General features: G+C 40.4%; 1 protein-coding gene across 2 annotated transcripts in view; it reads right to left on the reverse strand.

Moving 5' to 3' along the window:
* Positions 1-21,909, reverse strand: part of SMYD3 (SET and MYND domain containing 3) — a 752,343-nt gene that overhangs the window by 561,988 nt on the left and 168,446 nt on the right. For both annotated transcript variants that reach the window (NM_001160092.2, XM_084978703.1), the window contains 3 exon segments: positions 6,042-6,178; positions 8,711-8,768; positions 11,255-11,362. In NM_001160092.2, the coding sequence (NP_001153564.2) occupies positions 6,042-6,178; positions 8,711-8,768; positions 11,255-11,362 (303 nt within the window).

Genomic DNA, 21,909 nt, shown 5'->3' on the forward strand with positions numbered 1-21,909 from the left:
AGGGGAAGAGAATAGAGAAATACTATATATTCCATGTCATTTCAGTGAATTATGACAATGACAACTAACACAACTCTTATTTAATTTGATCCTTTTAAGATGAATGGGTGAGAAAAATTTCATTCATCCCTGAAACTTGCTTTTGTATTTTCTGAGTGAAATCCCAAGGGGCTACTCGGAAATCATGGAGTTGCTATGAATGCAGGACACAGTCAATGACTTCTGTGCACAAGAGCTATGGGCGGAAACCAAGCCGGTTACTAGGGGAAAGATACTATCTGTTGTTTGCAAATTTTTTCTCAATAAGACAGGTAATTCTCAGCATGGGATGCCAGCACTGGGCACAACTGGAAACAACCATCTGAGGCTCCGGCTGTTTGCAGATTACACTCTTGGCTATATAACAACATAGGGAGACCTAAAACACTGAAGCTTTCCATTAGCATACAAATAAAGAGGGGAAGTAGGGGAGTCCCTGTCTTGGCTCAGTGGGAACAAACACATCTAGTATCCATGAAGATGTGGGTTCAATCCCCGGGCCCTGCTCAGTGGGTTAAGGATCTGGCGTTGCCGAGAGCTGTGGTGTAAGGTATAGACGCAGCTCGGATCCGGTGTTGCTGTGGCTGTGGTGTAGGCCGGCAGCTACAGCTCTGCTTTGACCCCTAGCCTGGAAACTTCCATATGCTGAGGGTGTGGCCCTTAAAAAAAAAAAAAAGGTGGGAGGCAGGGCCAGCAGGAGCAAAAGTTAATAACATGTGTCACACACCCTAAGTATTTTAGAGTTAATCCTCACTTTCATCTGTAGTTATTAGCATTAATCCTGTTTACAGATGAGGACACTGAGGTGGAATTTCACTTACTTGTCTGAAAAAGTGATTTAACCATCATACTCAGCCTCCCATTTTAAGGCGTCCTCTCTCTAACAATTTTCCTCTCTAATTGCAATTTTCTCACCTTTTAAAGTTTATATTCATGGTTATTACTATAGACATGCTCTGTATGTGTAGCAAATGTTTAGAACTCAACAGACTGAAGCACAGCAGTTGTCTTGCCAAGATAAATCCATTTTGAAACCTAACCAGAACTTACCTCAAAATAGAAGTGAAATGGAAAAAAAGTTGGGGAGTGGAAAGAAGGAGGGACTTATGCAGACAGAAACATACATCCTCCCTTTTCCAAACAATCTGAAAAGGAGTCAGCGGCAATGACTCTGGCCTCTATTTTGTTGTTGTTATTGTCTTTTTAGGGCCGCACGCACCCAAAGTGTATGGACGTTTCCAGGCTAGGGGTCCAGTTGGAGATTTAGCCACCAGCCTACACCGCAGCCACAGCCACGAGAATCCGAGCTACACCACAGCTCACAGCGTCTTAACCCACGGTGCGAGGCCAGGGATTGAACCTGCATCCTCGTGGATACTAGTCAGATTCATTTCCTCTGAGCCACCACGGGAACTCCTCTGGCCTCTATTTTTGAGGAACACACGACTAATCGTGTGCCTCCAGTGTTCTCACTGACAAACATCTCCAGTGCATCTCTTACCCTTTGGCACTTTCATTACTGTCAGTGGCACCACCACTTTCCCCACACCTGATACTTCTATTTCATTCAGCCACACCCTGAGGTAATATACAATCTAAACAAACAAACAAACAAAAAACCTGCTATGCAAATAAAGCTTCAAGCACCAGTCTCACCTTTTCACCCAACCAGATCATCACTTCACAGCCCACTCTTTGGAAATCCTGGAGGTACCACTACCCCTGCTAGTTTTCCAGTACTACCTAAAGTATAATAAACATTTTAAGCATCAGGCGTTCATTCAAACTCTTATTGTAATTATTAAATATAACTGAAACGTATTCCACAGATAACAAGTGTCTTTTCAAATCTTCTCAATATATTTTTCTTGGCCAGGGTGGGGGTGAGGGTGGGGGTTAAAAGAGCCGGGACTTCCTCACTCCCCACAGGTATTCCTAGACCACTGTCTATAATTACTGCCCAACACCATCTTCTGAAATTCCTGCCATTAATTTCTGTTTCCTCTTTGATATCTTCCCCTAGCAAAATGTCTTCTTTCTACTTAATTTTTACAGCCAGGCAAGAAATTCCTATGTGGACAGCAAACTTCTAGCATCTAAATCCCAACTGCTAATTGCTGTGTGTGTGCCTGTGTGCGTGGATGTTTATTCGGGAGTGGGAAGTAGGAAGCTAATACTGGCAATAAGGAAGTGGAGAAAGAAAAGGAACACCCAGGAGTTCCCTTCGTGGCACAGTGGTTAACGAATCCGACTAGGAACCAGGAGGTTGCGGGTTCCGTCCCTGCCCTTGCTCAGTGGGTTAAGGATCCGGCGTTGCCGTGAGCTGTGGTATAGGTTGCAGACGCGGCTCAGATCCTGCGTTGCTATGGCTCTGGCGTAGGCCGGCAGCTACAGCTCCGATGAGACCCCTAGCCTGGGAACCTTCATATGCTGCGGGAGCGGCCCAAGAAAAGGCAAAAAGACAAAAAAAAAAAAAAAAAAAAAAAAAAAAAAGACAAAAAAAAAAAGAAAAGAAAAGGAACACCTGGAAATATACCTGGCAACACGACTACACCATAGTCTTTGGAGCAATGAAGGGGAGCAGGACGTTTTCCAGGTAAAATTGAGTCTTAAGCAGTAGAAGCACAATTGGCACTAAGAACCCACAGGAAACATACACTATTTTTTAACAGAAAACTCCAGAGCATTCAAAATATAAACTGCCAACTTTTAAAAATTAATTATGGTCTTCCATTAGAAGACTCATCAGTTGAGCAGAGAAGAAAATGGGCTCTCAGGATTCAGAGCCTTCACATCCAGGCAGTGCAAGGTTGATAAACACATGCATATCCCCAGGCAAGACTTTTGACTTGCTGAGGTTCTTTGCCTCAGTAGATAATTTCCAGAGTTAGAATTAGCCACATATTTCTATAACCCAAGATCAAGAGCGGTTTGCACACAGTAGGCCTTAAAAAAAAAAAAAAAATGCTTCATTCGATCAGTGAATTCCACTAACAAACCCAGGAGGCCAAGAGACCTACCTGATCACAAAAGACTAGTTGTAGGGAATGTCTGGAAATCCAAACAGAGGAAAAGCACATCTGTGTGAAACCCACCTGACATAAAACAGTCTTGGAAATTATCGAAGCCAGGGGATGAAAGCATGAGGGCGCGTTAGAATTGTTTCTCTACCTTTATGTTTGTTTGCAAAAAGTCCACAATCAAAATGTCAAGAAATGGGGAAAAGTGCTCCAAATTCCTTAAAACATCAGCTTAGCTGGTCTCATACCTGCATAGACCCTGAATGAACGTAAGTGAGTGGGAGGAAAAGTAAAGCATGAAACAGGATTTTCTTTATTGAGGCCGGGCCAAGCAGCTTCCTTTGAAGCATAAATTCAAAAGTTAGTGCCTTAGGTTGAGAAAAGCAGGCCAGCATGGGGCCACTCCTGCCAGTTTGTATATAAAGCAGCAGCAGGCAGAGGCAGGGCTCTCTGAAAAGCCCATCTCTTCTCTTTGATTAATTCTATGCCAGGGAGACAGGGAAGGGGCAGTAAAAAGGGGGAAAAAATGCCCTGTCCAGCATTCTCCATACTTCCACTGCATTTGTCAGGACACACATGCAAACTTCTAAGTTCGGTGGCTCGTTCCTGAGTTTTGCAGGCCACTGATTAGCTTAATTTAAAACTATTCTATTCTTTAAAAAAAAAAAAAGAAGGAGGGGAAGGGGAGGAAAATGATCTCTTAAGGACAAATGGATAAGCAGAAAAATCACTCATTTTAAAAATATATACAAAGCTTTCACGCGTAAGTACAGGAGCCACAGGTTAGTGTTGCTTCCCTCTGATGAACCTAAATTTTAAGGCAGAAATCCACATCTGAGTCCACTTCCCTCATAAATCACAAAAATGTATCTGTTTGCCTTTTGTAACAATAACAAATACAAGTATGTGGCGGGAAGGAAAATATATTATTAAAATTGTGTCTGCTCAATCATAGTAACAGAATTTCTTCCCTACACAACAAAAAGAAAAGTTCACTGTAAAATACATGAAATTAAAATTATTTAAAAAGAAGAAAACTAAGACTAATTCACATTTTACATTGAGACAGTATTTTTGACTAGTTGTTATGAATACTAACAACTCCTGTAATTAGCACTTGAACATTTTCCAACAACAGGAAACAGCAGGAATGAAGTTACAGTCATCATAAGGTCTATTTTTATCTTTCAGTAGGTGTTACTTTATACGGGTCTAACTTGAAAAGAGTTCCTAAGCACTGTACACATAGTGCTACTATTCGTTATAATTTTCAGAAGCCTATGAAATAAACATGAGAAACTTCTCAGGTGCAGTATAAGTAACCCATATATGTCAAAGTCAATTTTAAATTCTAGACAAACCAGAATGTAATGCTAAGATGACAGTATCAGAAAATCATAAGAACATACCCCCAAGTATAAAAATACATTTGAGAAAACAAGAATAAATCTGTAGTCATCACACTAATCACAAATTCTTAGAAAATAAGTAGATTATAAAACATACCTTAAAAATATTCACAAGATAAATACATCATTGGACGTGTGCTTCTAAGTTGTAAAATTGACGAAATCATCCACAAATGTAAAATTTTACTCATTATTAAAATATAATCATTTAAACAAATCCAAACACACAATATGAGAAAGTTAGGGCGGCAAATGCAGGGTAATAACGGAACTTGCAGTTCCTTTGCACCTCTTGCAAGGTTCACACCAAGAATCAACCAGTGCATTCTTTCTCCCAGGGCCTAAACAAGCCCTCAGAATCACTTCCAAAAAGATCACTTCAGGTACCCATTACCAAGAGACCACAAAGAAATATTAAATTACATCTATTTTATATTCCTCATCTAAGATTTTAATAACTTGAAACACAAACCAATTTGGGGGCAATTTAGGCAATTATTTTAAAATAAGAAATGGTTATTTATATTTTCATATTATTTAGAATTCACATAATCAAGCCATGGATTCCAACACATTTTTCACGGCAAAGACAGGTGCTAAGACAAGCTGGGATGTAGGGCCTGGGAGCCTTTGCTGCAGTGAAGCGCTTGTACCTGGATAAACATTTCCTTGAGCAACCAAATACAAAGACACTCTAAGGGACGCAAAGTAGCTGAGTGCACAATTGGGGACAAAGATGAACCAGATACAAAAGAGACCAAAATCCCAACAAAAACAGGGTGCTGGGAACAAAAGGAGGGTACTACACGTGCACATTCACCTTGCACAAAGCACCACCAAAGGGGAGGGCAGACCAGCTAAGCCATCCTCTGGCCCCGGACCTATGCCCACCCTCACCTGCTGTAAGAAACCAGCTCAAGCCCCCACTTAGGGAGAAAGCACAGGAAGCTGTTACTTGCTGTTGTTTCGTGCTGCTGCAGCAGGAGCCCCAGTGAAGGCTCGCCTGAATTTCCTGTCTGGCCTCTTACCAATTTCTATTGATTAAGGAGGCCAAGAACCCTGGTCAGTAACAGTTCCATTGCTGAAACAACCACCACAGAACTAAATAAATTCAATGGCCCACTTGAATCCCTTAGTAAGAAGAAATGAAGTATGTTACTTTCTTTTATTTTTTTTTCTTTTTTAATTAAAAACAACTTTTTGAGCCACATTTGCAGCATATGGAAGTTCCCAGGCCAGGGATTGAACCCGTGCCACAGCAGCAACCCAAGCTACTGCAGTGACAATCCCAGGTCCTTAACCCGCTGCACCACAAGGGAACTCCCTGTGTTACATGCTTTTGAGAAAAGAAAGCACACTCTTTTGAGGGTGTGGACTGAGAGCAGACAGTGAACATGCTTGTGGTCACCGCTAACACCCTTCTCAACATAAGCAATACATTCTCTCACTTGCTATTCATTAAGTTAAGGGAGTGATAAAGGCATGAAGGCCCTGGATTTTCACAGATCAACAACCGAATAAGGAGCAAAGGCTGATTTGTGGCATTAGTAAAGATACCAATGTTAACACTTACCTTTGCGAAGGCTTCAAAAATGTCAAAAGACGGTGGCAGCTGAGAAGCATCCTGTATTTCCTCTCTCATGAAATGCTGAAATGTCAATACAAGCTGCCTGAGGCCCTCCTTCTTCTCTTCTGTCAGTTTGTTCATATCTTTTTTTAAAGAGAAAATAAATAGCACAATCACATGGTGAACTTTCAATGGATAATTTTCAGGTGATCAATGGTAGCTGGTAAGCCAGATGTTTCCTGCCCTAGATGCCATTCTGACAGAGATCAAATGCATAACTTTCTATTTTCTGACAACTACAAATCATTATATATATATGTTGTCAATGAAATTCTTCCAAATGTCATTTACAACCTAACAGCCAACACCTATCAAAACAAAATATACACAGAGACGAAAAAACATTAAAACCAAGATCAGTAATGATGTGTGTTAGCAGGTTTTCTACATCATTCTGTACACATGTTTACACCAACATCAACACTTTTTGTTTTTTGTGTTTTGTTTTTGTCTTTTTGCCTTTTCTATGGCTGCTCCCGTGGAATATGGAGGTTCCCAGGCTAGGGGTCGAATCGGAGCTGTAGCCACGGGCCTACACCAGAGCCACAGCAACGCGGGATCCGAGCCTTGTCTATGACCTACACCACAGCTCACAGAAACACGGGATCCTTAACCCACTGAGCAAGGGCAGGAATCAAACCCACAACCTCATGGTTCCCAGTCAGATTTGTTAACCACTGCGCCACGACGGGAACTCCTAAACCAACATCAACACTTATTTAGTCAGTGAGTTTAGACAGACATTTCCACGAAATAACTTACAACCAGGTCATGACTAACTGATAAACAGTGTCATCTCAAAGGTAACTAAAAAAAAAAAAAAAAAAAAAAAAAAAACAGAAAATGAGAAATAAAAGTTCAGCTAAAGTTCACTTTGGTGAAATTAGTGAAGTAGAGTACATCAAGAAGAAAATGTGGGGCGTTCCCGTGTGCCACAGTGGAAATGAATCCGACTAGTATTCACGAGGATGTGAGTTCCGTCCCTGGCCTCACTCAGTGGGTTAAGGATCCAGTGTTGCCATGAGCTGTAATGTAGGTCGAAGATGTGGCTTGGATCTGGCATTGCTGTGGCTGTGGTGTAGACCAGCAGCTGTAGCTCCGATTAGACCCCCTAGCCTGGGAACCTCCATATGCCACAGGTGTGGCCCTGAAAAGACAAAAAGACGACAAAAAAAAAAAAAAAAAAAAAGAGGAATAAGAAGAAAACATGGATCAATCGAAGAAATCTCATCTTCAAGTTTTTTCCAGGTTGAATAAACAAGATATGATTCTGCATCAACCCAAACAGGAGAAGGTTCCAAAGCCAACATCAGCCCTTTAAGAACTCAGTTTAATTTATACCGCAAAGGGGTGTGAAGACTAAGGCTGCACAATTCAATTAATGATGGTCGTGAGCACGTCATCGAAGGCAGCGTGTGTGACACTGCTACTGAGCGGGGCTAATGCTCATAGTAAAACTCACTGCAAGGGATGTTAATTACCAGCAGGAATATAACAAGAAAAAAATGACTAATTAGGCCTCTATTAAAACTTGAAGAGATACATCAAGAGGAACCACAGTATAACTCTGTCGCTCATGTCAGGTCTACATATTTTCTTTAAATTACTTGTTCAACAGAACAATTAACCCAATGGTTTCTTAAATAATAATTTATTATCATTGGCACTTAGGATCCCATAACCATAAATCTGTCCTAGATTCGTCTTCTTATTTGCCTCCATCCAGAAACATTAAACTAAGCGGCAAATTTACTCCATGAACTCTTGCTACTTTTAAGGTGAAGTCACTGAGAACCTCAATGAAGAAGAGGGTCTGTGCCAATATGAAAGAAAAATAAACCCTACGTTCCCTTAACGCTCAGATTGGCAAAGCTTCTCGGGGTTCTCAAGGAGGTTGGCCACTGCCGTGGTAGTTCGGGAGAAGAACAATGCTCAGTGTGGGCAGAGAACCTAAATCATTGGTACCTTCTTCCTTACTTTTGTAGGGTTGCACCTGCAGCATACGGAAGTTGCTGGGCTAGGAGTCGAATCAGAGCTGCAGCTATCGGCCTACACCACAGCCACGGCAATGCCAGATCCAGGCCGCACGTGCAACCTCTGCTGCAGCTCACGGCAACGCCGGATCCTTAATCTACTGAGCAAGGCCAGGAATCGAACCCTCATCCTCATGGATACCAGTCAGGTTCATTACCTGATGAGCCACAACGGGATCTCCCTTCCTTTCTTATTATCTAAAAGACCAATGAACCTAACACAGACTCTGGAGCCCCCCCCAACCCCCATTCACATTACCGGTTCCAGATGTCAAAAAGAAACCAAGCGTGAGAAGAAGGGAAGGGGGGAGAGAAAAAGAGAAATAAAATTATTCTGTCAACGCGACTAAAGGTGACACTCCCCGCACTGTCTGACTTGAACACCTCTAATAGCAATTCACGAACTGCTATATGGCCAAAGCTCCCCTGGAGTAAATAAAGCTCACGTGTCAGGCTATGTAGGAACAATGAAAAGTTTTGTTGCTGCACAAAGGGAAGAAAAACAGAGTTAAAAATAAAGCCATTCATCAACTTAGCAAGTAAACAGTAGCATTTTTAAGATGCTGATAGATGACCACTTACTTGATTCCAGATCATAAAATGAGTAAAGTTTCTCCGATTCAGAAGGCGTTTCTTCCATCTATGAAGCAGAAGAAAAACACCAAAAAATGTTCAAATACTCCAACATAGAAAAGAATGTGTTCGAGTATCTTTAGATATTTAAATGCAAGACTCTTTAAAAGACATTTTCTATATATTCCTTCTTTTTATCATGTTCTTAAGAGTTAAATTTTTCAGTCACGATTTAAAAATAAAATCAGTGTTGCGGAGTTCCCGTTGTGGCGCAGTGGTTAACGAATCCGACTAGGAACCATGAGATTGCGGGTTCGGTCCCTGCCCTTGCTCAGTGGGTTAACAATCCAGTGTTGCCGTGAGCTGTGGTGTAGGTTGCAGACGCGGCTCAGATCCCGTGTTGCTGTGGCTCTGGTGTAGGCCGGTGGCTACAGCTCGGATTAGACCCCTAGCCTGGGAATCTCCATACGCCGCGAGAGTGGCCGAAGAAATAGCAAAAAGACAAAAAAGACAAAAAAAAAAAAAAAAAAAAAAATCTGTGTTGCAACAACTCATCAGTTTAATTTCTAAATGCAAAACTCTTTTCTTTTACAAGAAGTTTCCACACTTTTCTTTCCTTCTTTTTTTTTTTTTTTTTTTTTTTTTTGCTTTTTAGGGCCGTACCCACAGCATACGGAGGTTCCCAGGCTACCAGTCGAATTGGAGCTACAGCTGCAAGCCTACACCACAGCCACAGCAATCCAGGATCTGAGTCGAATCTGCGACCTATACCACAGCTCACAGCAACGCGGGATCCTTAACCCACTGAGCGAGGCCAGGGATCGAACCCACAACCTGATCATTCCTAGTCAGATTCGTTTCCACGACGCCACAATGGGAACTCCCACATGTTTCTTTTTTTCCCCAGTTCTACCACAGACATGTATTCTTGTCAGGATTTTATGATGAATTATTATGGCAAAGGAAAGATGGATGGATAAAAATAAGAGTTTATCACAAAGTGCTAGCTTAGGCAAGTCACTTAACCTTGAGTCAAGAGGAATCATTTCTTTACGTGAAACATCGGAACAATAAAAGCACTGAGTTACTGAGGCATGAAGTAAGGATCATCATGCAAAGCAGTTAGCACAGGACCTAGAAATAGCACGTGCTCAATAGAGTGTCGCTATTATTACACATTGCTTTCTATTCGACCCTGATTCACTAGGTCAGGGGTGGAAGCTGAGAACTATTACCCTGGGTGATTCTGAAGCCACCCATTTCTAAGTTAATAGTGGTCTTCTATCTTCTGAACATTAATGAAGTAAAAAAAAAAAAGTTCAGACTCGAAGATAACAGTGATGATACTTTTAATACCCAGTGACTAACGAAATGCATAATGACCAAGTTGCCTGAATTTGTTAAAGCTTTAGAATAAATTTGGTATTTTTGTTCAACACAATATATACATTTGAAAATAGCAGTTAAGTATATGTGACAGTAGTTGTATACTCAATTCAAAGACAACACCTGTTTGGTATGCTACATCCATTCTTTTAGTAAAGATATAGTCGATAATATAACATTGTATTAGTTCTAGGTGTATAATCACATGCCACTATAAAAAACCCTCTATAAGATTTGAAGGTTTATATTGCCCCAAAAAACCAAGCTAACAAGCAACAGGACAGAACAGAACTAAAGTCTGCAATAAAGAGATATTCATGCTAAAGTCTAGCAGAAAAACCTGAAACCTCCCTTCCCCCCCCAAAAAAAAATGGAAGGTGAATTTCACAAAATCCACTAGCTGCTTTGGCATAGCAGGGAAATGGACAGGTGAAACAATTTCAACGAATCTTGGCTTTAAAAAAAAAAAAGGATAAACACTTTTCCATGTAAGATGAATTATCTTCTAATTAAAAATCTCACTTGGAAGTTCCTGTTGTGGCTCAGCAGGTTAAGAACCTGACTAGTATGCAGGAAGATGAGGTTTGATCCCTGGCCTCTCTCAGTGGGTTAAGGATCCGACATTGCCACAAGCCATGGCTTAGGTCGCAGAAACGGCTTGGATCTGGCATTGCTGTGGCTGTGGTGTAGGCTGGCAGATGAAGCTGATTTGACCCCTAGCCTGGGAACTTCCATATGCTGTGGGTGCAGCCCTAAAAAGACACACGCACGCACGCACACACGCACGCATGCACATGCACTCACAAAAACCACCCGAAGAGACAAACAAAAAAATTACATAGTTGTCCTGTACACTAGGTCTCAGTAGAAAAGTGGCAAAGGCAATGTAACAGACATTACTAACATCTCATGCCCCAAAAACAGGACTTTAAGTCTCTATTTCCAGGAGATCACACACAAGGCCTTCAAAAAAGGGCCATGTGCTCCATCATTGCCATTGATGCTGGGATTAATAGGAAAATAGCATGTTTTGCCTTAAAATACTCCCCGAAATAATCCACCTTCTACATTAACGTCAAATTAAATTCAGCCTTAAATATGAATAATACATGCGACTGCAAGTGCTTATGTTAAAACCTAAGCATATTTTGCAAGTTTTATACTCACAAGTTTGAAAATAACTCTGCCAAGAAGTCGGACAGAGTCGGGAGGATATCTGGGTTTGCAGCTTTTAAGGCATTTGCATTCTCGCTTGTGGTCCTGCCAAGCTTTTTTCTGTGAAGATAAGAGTGGAGAGGGCATGTAAGACATAAAAATTTAACTTTCATTTACGCTGGTTGTGAATGTTCAGAGTCATCAACATTAAGTTAATTTCAACAGCCTAAATATAACTGCAAATAGAAAATGAAAGCAATATTCTAATACTGTTAATGATCCAGGATTCAGGATGCAATTACCAGGCGTGGACATCAAGAGCTTCCATTCTACCTCTGCCCTTTAATTTGCCCCATGGTTATTACCTGGCTGGTAGAGTCCAAAGAAAGAGTCATTATGTCTTGCTTCATAATTTATGAGACAGTCTTTTAGGTGATTAAATAGGATTCAATAATAGTGATTTTGAATATAAAAGAAAAGATCACTCTGAATTAGAAACTAAAACACACAGTTCAGAAAAATCAAAGCAGGGCAGGTAGCTTTCTGAATTTCTGTGTTACTACAGCATGTATATAAATATCAGGAGGGCTAACATAACAAAAAATATAAAATCTTTTTGTTTTTGAAGACAACATAGAAAGGTGTTATTAGCTAAAATGACCAAATACTTTTGCTCAGGACTGCCTTGGTTTATGTTGTCCTGGACAAATTATTAACAGCACCCCTTTTCATTTTGAAAAGTGTGGTTCGGATGATAAATTATCCAGTCACTTAATCCAGGATCCCAGCCACATGCTGGTGTGGCTGAAGAGATCACAGAGCCAGTCACCAAATCTCGCAACACTAGGAATGAGAGGACAAAATAGAGAGATGTTATCCTGGAGTCTTGAGTCGGAAATGCCGTGACATTCTCTCTTTTTTAAAATTTTATTGAAATACTTGATTCACAATGTTGTATTAATTTCTTCTGCACAGCAAGGTGACTCAGATACACATATATATACCTATATATACATACATACATACATACACACACACATATAGAGAGTGTGTGTGTGTGCTTTTTGGGGCCACACCTGTGGCACATGGATGTTCCCAGGCTAGGGGTCGAATTGGAGCTGCAGCTGCCAGCCTACACAATAGCCACAGCAACACAAGATCCAAGCCATGTCTGCAACCTACTCCACAGTTCACAGCAATGCCAGCTGGATCCTTAACCCACTGAGCGAGGCCAGGGATCAAACCCGCATCTTCATGATACTAGTCAGGTTCGTAACCCACTGAGCCACAATGGGAACTCCCCTATATAATCTTTTTTTATATTCTTTTCCTCATGGTTTCTTACAGGATATTGAATATAGTTCCCAGGCCTTGTTTTTTAATCCATAGTAGTTTTTGTTTTGTTTTCTTTTTCTTTTTAGGGCCAAACGTGTGGCACATGGAAGTTCCCAGGCTAGGGGGTGAATCAGAGGTGCAGTTGCCAGACACAGCCATGAGGGATCCGAGCTGCATCTGTGACCTACACCACAGCTCATGGCAATGCCTGATCCTTAACCCACTGAGTGAGGCCAGGGATTGAACCTGCACCCTCATAGATACCAGTTGGGTTTGTTACTGCTAGGCCACAATGGGAACTCCAATCCTAAACATAGCAGTTTGCATCTGCTAAACCCAAACTCCCAATCTTTCCCTCTCCTATATCCTTCCCCCTTAGCAACACAAGTCTATTCTCTATATCTGTATATTTCTCTTCACATATATGATTTGTGTCGTATTTTAGAATCTACATATAAATTATATCATACATTTGTCCTTCTCTGTCTCACTTCACTTAGTACGATAATCTCTAAGTCCACCCATGTTGCGGCAAATGGCATTATTTCATTCTTTCTCATGGCTGAGTAGTATTCCACAGTACACCTATACCATATCTTCTTTATCCATGTATCTGTCAATGGACATTCAGGTTGTTCCCACAGCCATGACTGTCTTTATATGGGATTACTTCTATATGGAAATAAATCCAGAGTATCTAATATTTAACCCTGGAGAGGAGGCAGCTGGACCAAATAGCTAACATGTCCTTTTCCAAGTTCCACCACTGAAATACCTGATGCTCACACTCAGTCTTATTTCAGAAACTATAAATATGCTTGCCAAATTCTGTGCCTATAAACTCCCCCTAGAAGAGGTCTCTCTTTTCCCCTTACAGCACAAACACGCAGCACAACCAAAACAGTAGCTGCAGCTACTTTGAGACTGGGACTCAGACGTAAACGCAAGCCAACACTTTGCTCAGAAAGACGGCATGTGTCAGTTCACTGGGTGAAGGCGTAGCTTGCTATTTCCTAGTAAACCAAATCTTGGAGACACTCTATACCAGGGGTATGTTACTTCTTTTATCAACTCTACTCACAGTTGCCTCACTTCATTCCTTCATCTCCACTATGGTAAGGCTCATAATGTGATTTTGTTTTTTTTAAGTGTTTATAAGTTGTTTATGCCTAAATAAAACTGAGTGACTTCAAAGTAAAGATGAGTATGAAATAAGATTGTAAAATTAGAAACAAAAAAAAATGTTAAAATTATGGGGGGAGAAACACCCTCGACTTTACTTAGCATTCTACAGCGTATCAGACACATGGCTAAGCAATTTTTAAAAATGCTTCATTTTATTCTTGCAATAATCCAAACAGTAGATTTTGCCCTAATATTAAAGATGAAGAAGGGAGTTCCCGTCTGTGGCTCAGTGGTTAACCAATCTGACTAGGAACCATGAGGTTACGGGTTCGATCCTTGGCCTTGCTCAGTGGGTTAAGGATCTGGTGTTGCCGTGAGCTGTGGTGTAGGTTGCAGACGCGGCTCAGATCCCGCGTTGCTGTGGCTCTGGCGTAGGCCGGCGGCAACAGCTCTGATTAGACCTCTAGCCTGGGAACCTCCATATGCCTCGGGTGTGGCCCCAGAAAAAGACAAAAGACAAAAAAAAAAAAAAAAAAAGATGAAGAAAGAAAGGCACAAGAGCTGGAATCTAACATAAGGGGGGGGGGTGGAGAGTATAAACTCTGAGGATGCTAACCAGGAGAGCTAAGAAAGTATCGTGTTTCTGTGCTATATATACTTGAGTTGCCTTACAGGCAAAGCAAAAAAAGAAAGCATGATGGCTTAGATAATTCTCATCTGACAGAAGAGAAAAACACCGAGCTTTCCCAAGTATTAAATCACAGGAGGGATTTATTCCAATCTATTCTAATCAGCATATTGGACAATGTCTTCCACCAGGGTTCACAACTACAATGGCCTCAGCAAAAGAAAAGGTTTCTATTGTTCAGGGGGCTAGTCTTGGACCAGCACTTGGTAAGTACCAACGGGTTCTAAAACCCCTACAGTAAATGTGATCACAGTGTCAAATAAGTTTGAAAAACGGCTCATATAATAGACCCTGCTTCGAGATGTGAAATATATTTAGCTTATTAGAAGTCCTAAAAGGCACTGTTTAAAAGCAATGTGTACAAACAAGTTAACACAGAGTTTCACATGATTTTTATTGTCCTCCTTTGGGAAGTTAGGTTGGTAAATACAGATCCGGATACATCTATACACTTTCCTTCAGCTTCTCTTTGAATGAGTGTAGGCTACACAGACAAATTCACGGTCATTCCCACTGACAGAAAGCCAGAGGGTCGATACGTGTGATTGCTGATGGAAGGATGAACCATGGCTTCAGTGGAAGCGTTTTCATTTGGTATTGAAAGTAAGTGCCCAGCTGAAAAATAACTGCACTGAGTAAAATAAGGCTGAGATAATGAAAGAGTGAAGAACAAATCCAACTCCATTTGAGATCTGTTTCTTTAGCTCTAACCCTTGCTCTCTGCTGCCTGTGCTTGGTCACGGTGGCTCTGTACCTTTCCTAAAAGAATGTTGCGTACACCCTGAAATATGTAGGATAGCCTATTCTCAGAGCTCTGATCTTTAGGAGTCTATTCATAAAGATATAAAGTTTAACAACCCCATCAAAAAATGGGCAGAAGATCTAACCAGATGATTCTCCAAAGAAGACATACAGATGGCCTGGAGTTCCTGTCGTGGCACAGTGGTTAATGAATCTGACTAGGAACCATGAGGTTGTGGGTTCGATCCCTGGCCTTGCTCAGTGGGTTAAAAGGTCCGGCATTGCTGTGAGCTGTGGTGTAGGTCACAGATGCGGCTCAGATCCCACATTGCTGTGGCTCTGGCATAGGCCAGCGACTACAGCTCCAATTGGACCCCTAGCCTGGGAACCTCCGTATGCCGTGGGAGCAGCTCAAGAAAAGGCAAAAAGACAAAAAAAAGAAAAAAAAAAGTTATCTAACCTTAATCCATAGGTAATAAAGCTGAAGTCCAAAGCAGAACAATAACTTTGATAAGATAGAATCTAGCTAGTGGAAGAGTCATTTATAAAAATAAAAAAAAGACATACAGATGGCCAAAAAACACATGAAAAGATGTTCAACATCACTCATTATTAGAGAAATGCAAATCAAAACCACGATGAGGTACCACCTTGCACCAGCCAGAATGGCCATCATCAAAATGTCTACAAACAATAAGTGCTGGAGAAGGTGTGGAGAAAAAGGAACCCTATGACACTGTTGGTGGGATTGTAAATTGGTGCAACCACTATGGAAAACAGGATGGAGAGTCCTCAGAAAACTAAACATAGAACTACCATTGGCTCCAGCAGTCCCACTCCTGGGCATCTATCCAGAGAAAACCACGACTCGCAAAGACACATGTACTCCCATGTTCAATTGCAGCACTATTTGCAATAGCTAAGACATGGAAACAACCGAATGTCCATCGACAGAGGAGTGGATCAAGAAGATGTGGTACATATACACAACGGAATATGACTCAGCCATTAAAAGGAATGAAATACTGGTATTTTCAGCAACACGGATGGACCTAGAAATTATCATGCTATGTGAAGTCAGTCAGACAGCGAGACACCAACATCATATGCTATCACTGACACGTGGAATCTGAAAAAAGGACACAATGAACTTCTTTGCAGAACAGATACTGACACACAGACTTTCAAAAATGTTTGGTTTCCAAAGGAGACAGTTCGGGGGATGGGGGGATGTGCTGGGGGTGTGGGATGAAAATCCTGTAAAATTGGATTGTGATGATATTGTACAACTATAAATGTAATAAATTCATTGAGTAATTTTTAAAAAGATATGAAGTTTAAGAATAGAAAAGAACATTTGTCTTGTTGGAGGTTTACAGGAACACCATGACCTGATCTACTAGGACCGCTTTAAGGACAAAGGATTCGCACACCAAGAAGTTTGCAACAACTAACCAAGGCCCTCCCTTCACCTTGCCTTTAAAGGTGATTTCCTTAAGGGTTAAGGACCCTGTATTGTCACGGCTGTGGCTCTGGTGACAGCTGTGGCATAGGTTTGATCCCTGGCCCAGGGAATTTCTACAGGCTGCAGGTACAGCCCCCCAAAAAACTGTTTTGCTGAAATCCTTCAAGGAGTTTGGGGGCTTTTTGGGACATGAGCCACCCATCTCCTTGTGTGGCCCAGCAATAAACCTTTCTCTGCACTGAACGCTGAACTCCAAAGCTTCAGATGGTTCGTCCTCACTGTGTGTGAGGCGTACGAACCTGCATTCAGTAACAATAATTTTGGATCAAATGAAATTTTGAGCAGATTTTAATTGATACTTGCCAACTATATGGGATCATCCATAATTCTTTTTTTAGAACCTCCAGTTTTGGAGTTCCCATTGTGGCTCAGCGGTTAAGAACCTGACTAGCATCCATGAGGATGCAGGTTAGATCCCTGGCCCCACTCAGTGGGTTCGGGATCTGGCATTGCCGTACGCTGTGGTGTAAGTTGCAGACACAGGTTGGATCCTGCATTGGTATGGTTGTGGTGCAGCCAGCAGCTCCAGCTCCGATTCAACACCTAGCCTGGAAACTCCCATGTGCCTCGGGTGCAGCCCTATAAAGCCAAAAAAAAAAAAAAAAACCCCTCCAGTTTTGAGTAGTTCAGCCTTGCAGACACTTACCAAGGAAAAATAACTACAACATGTACCCAAGGTAATGAAACAACTGATCTGTCAGATGATGTTATTTGGAATGAAACATCCAAATTTTAGAAAACTCTTGTCAAAAATGACTTTATTTCTTTCATATAATTAATATTGAGCTCCTACTTCTCGACAGTAATTAGAAAGCAGAAGATAGTTGCTTAAGGCTCTTCCTAGATCACTGCATAAAAACATCAGACAACGTGCTTATCTTTCCACTTGCTTCAGCAAAAAGCATGCTCATTCTTTTCATCTAAAAGCCAAATCAGATCTATATACGTATGGAAAGTAATCATACCACTTTAAACCGGCCTGTAATAATGTTGACTTTACAGCCTACTCCAATTCTTATCACGATATTAAAAATCGTAAGGCTTACTAATGGAAGGACACCAGTGAAAAGGCTTACAAAGAAATCTTTAAAGCAACTGCATTTGACTTTGAAGCAAAACATACAAACGATCACACAAGAACATTAGGAATTATCTTCACAAACTCTTAACCTGGGTCACGACTTCAAGGGCACATTATAAATCTACAGTTTCTCCAAGACAACCTTCCTGATTTCCTTTTCCTCTTCTATTACTGTAAATACAGGAATATGAGTAAGATTTTGTTCATAACAGCGACGGTAATGTTCTCTGTTCTCATAGTTGAAAGTTAACAATGATGTACAATAAGCACAAATTCGCATGAAAGACAAAGGAAATTAAAATACCACATTAAGAAATGAAGACAACAGGAGACAAAAGTTTTACATGGGAAAACAAAGGAAATTGAGACATCTACGACTCAATTCCATGTATCAGTACATACATGACTCAAAAAATAACTTCAGATTCTACACATTTTCGTATAGGATTTTTTTACAGTATTTATATTGATTCAGAACCTAAACAGATTAACTAAATCTAATGGTTGCCATTGGAGACAATCCTAACCCTGGGAGTGGTTTGGGAATTCTATGAGGGTATTTTTGTTTGTCACAATGCTTGGGAAGCACCACGGGCATTTACTGGCCAGGAACCAGAGATGCCAGACATTCTGTGTAGGACAGGTCCATACAATGAAGAAATATTCCAAATCCAACATGACTTTTTTTTTTAATGGCTACACCCTCAGCACATGGAAGTTCCCAAGCCAGGGACTGACTTCAAACTGCAGCTGCAACCTAAACCACAGCTTTGGCAATGCAGGACACCCCCCCCCCTTTTTTAGGGCTACACCCCCAGCATATGGAGGTTTCCAGGCTAGGGGTTGAATCGGAGTTGCAGCTGCTGGCCTACACCACAACCACAGCAACACGGGATCTGAGCCATGTCTGCAACCTACACCACAGCTCACGGCAACACCAGATCCTTAACCCACTGAGCAAGGTCAGGGATGGATCCTGCAACCTCATTGCTACAAGTCAGTTTCATTAACCGCTGATCCTCAATGGGAACTCCTGAAATGCAGGATCCTTTAACCCTCTGCACCAGGCCGGGGGTCAAACCCCTGCCTCTGCAGCGATCCAAGCCACTGCACTAGGATTCTTAACCCACTGCGCCACAGCAGGAACTTCAATGTGACTTTAAAGTGTCCAATCAGATATTTTATAAGCATGGCAGACTTGTTTATAATTATCTGAGCCTAGAACTAAACCCCTTTTCACATATAAAAACACAGACTTCGTTTTCACCTGGTCTTAAGAACACTGTATTTGAAGAACTTTAGCTAAAATTATTCAGTATCCCATAAAACATCACCGAAGCCAACCCAGCTATAATATTTGTGTAACCGATAGAACACATTTTCTCATCCTCGTTTTGCACTTTCCACGGTGACTTTGTATATGACTTTATATTTCTTGTTTTCTTTTTTTCTGTTTCAGCCACGCATATGTAAGTTCCTGAGCCAGGAAGTAAATCTGAGCCACAGATGCTACCTATGCCACGGCTGCGACAACACTGGATTCTTAACCCACTGTGCCAAGCTGGGGATCAAGCCCGTGCTGCCTCAGAGAATGCTGGATCCTTAACTCACTGCACCACAGTGTGAAATCCTATGCCTTCTTAATTACGTCCTCTAGTCTAGTCACAGCTGAGTATTTACACACTAAGGCACATGTTATTTTTAGGTGTCTTAATGTTCTCTCTACTTTATCTTCTAGTTGTGGCATTAATATTAATATTCAATTTTAAAGCATATAACTCGGTAGACTATTATCTACGAAATTTTGTTTCAAGATAGTAGAGAGGACAATAGCTGTCCTAGAAAGATAGAGTTGAGTCTGAGAGCGTTGAAAACCCCAGATCTAAAACAATGCCACAGTTATACACACCACACACACACACACATAAAAAAAAAATTTTTAAATACACAGTCTGGGACACACCTCAGAGAGCCTTCCAGGGATGATGAGACAGAATCAGGTATCTAAATTGCTTTTAAGCATTGCAGGCAATTCCATGTATAGCTAAAGATGAAAAACCACTGAGCTAGACTAAACTGTAAAGGAAGTAATTATTTATATACATATATATAAAATAGATTAAACAACAAAATACTATTCTATACTTAAAATTAACATTAGGAATTAACATTGTATAATGTTGAGGTCAGGGGAAAATGTTTCTAAATCAGCACATAAAAACCAAAAATTAAAAGATGTACGTATTAGGAGTTCCCGTCGTGGCGCAGTGGTTAACGAATCCGACTAGGAACCATGAGGTTGCGGGTTCGGTCCCTGCCCTTGCTCAGTGGGTTAACGATCCGGAGTTGCCATGAGCTGTGGTGTAGGTTGCAGACGCGGCTCAGATCCCGCGTTGCTGTGGCTCTGGCGTAGGCCGGCGGCTACAGCTCCGATTCGACCCCTAGCCTGGAAATCTCCATATGCCGCGGGAGCGGCCCAAGAAATAGCAACAACAACAACAAAAAAAAGACAAAAAAAACAAAAAAATAAATAAATAAATAAAAATAAATAAAAAAAATAAAAATAAAATAAAAAAAGATGTACGTATTAAACAACAGAAAAGCAAATAACAGAAAGAAACTCTCATAACACAAACACAGTTGAAAAATAAAGGACAAACTAGAAAAACAAAAAACTCTACAATATGCTTGCAGACAGTGTTAAATGTCTCCGAAATGCAAAGTCTTATAAAGTAACTAAGAAAAAGGTGACTATTTCAACAATAGGAAAAAAAAAAAGTGAAGAACATGAATACAAAATTCGTGCTTAAAAAAGAAAAGCTAATAAACAAAAAATACAAACCAAACCTGAGGTCAAAGAAATGCTAAAAGCAACAAGATAACATAGTAACCCATTACTGTAGCAAAGATGAATAAAATAACAGTATTTAGAAGTTCCCAGAGTTCCTGTTGTGGCACAGCAGAAATGAATCCAACTGGTATCCCTGAAGATGAGGGTTTGATCCCTGGCCTTGCTCAAGGGATCTGGCATTGCCCTGAGCTGTGGTGTAGGTTGCTGACACAGCTCAGATCCTGCATTGCTGTGGCTGTGGTGTAGGCTGGCAGCACTAGCTCTGATTCTACCCCTAGACTGGGAACTTCCACATGCTGCAGGTGTGGCCCTAAAAAGAAAAAAAAAAAAAAAAAAGAATTTTTAATGTGCCTAGTGCTTGCACATAAATATTTCTAATGCAATTAATCTTAAATAATTTAAATTATGCACATAAATAAGCTTAAGAATGTTCACTGTAGATCTGTTAAAATACTGGAAAATTGGCAACAATTTTTCCAGCTTTTCCTAAGAAAAAGCAATTTTTTTTGTTTTTCTCCTTATGCTTTCCCAATACAGTTAAAATCTTCTACAAATATCATGTATTATATTTATAAATTAAAGCAAATATAATTATCTTTCTTATATCTATTAACTGTGATTCCCAGGGAAGCATTTTTATATGAAAGAAAAAACAAAATCACCTTAATAAACACTTAACTTTTAATTTTTTTTTTTTGGAAAATCTAGTTGTAACTCAAAAAATGCTTTAAATTTATTAATTTGTTTGCCCACACCCATGGCATGCAGAAGTCCCCGGGCCAGGTACTGAACCTGAGCCACAGAAGTGACAATGCTGAATCCTTAACCACTAGGCCACCAGGTAAAAACATAAATGTTATTAATTTTTAAATGCTAAAAAAGGCTTCAATGAATTCTTTTGAAATACAAATGAAATCTTTTGAAATGCAAAGACTTAGTAAACTTTTATGGATTATTAAATGCTATAATTTTAAGTTTAGCATTGTTTGGTTTTCTTAAATAAGTGTACTACCAATTAGGTTCATCATGCATGTAACATGTGTAAAGATATCTGATGATTTATTATAAAATCAGTGTCATTTAGGAGATATACTATATATTTATCACTGTTTATTTGAAATTAAAACCATCCAAAAACAAAGTCAGGATAATCCCTATCAATTTTTGCTTGAATTGAAAAATCCCTATCAATTCTCAAGTCTTGTAGTCTGAGAGGTCTTGACTGCTTAATTATGAAAGGAGAGGATTGATGAGATGTTATAATAGAAAGAGAAAAATCCCCTTTTTCTTCTTTCTTACTGAAAATAACCTTCACACTATT

This window comes from Sus scrofa, chromosome 10 (genome assembly GCF_054392235.1).
Source record: "Sus scrofa isolate SSC_HxYL_T2T_F1_AM1 chromosome 10, Sscrofa_HxYL_maternal_Yorkshire_Landrace_v2.0, whole genome shotgun sequence".
Lineage (NCBI taxonomy): Eukaryota > Metazoa > Chordata > Mammalia > Artiodactyla > Suidae > Sus > Sus scrofa.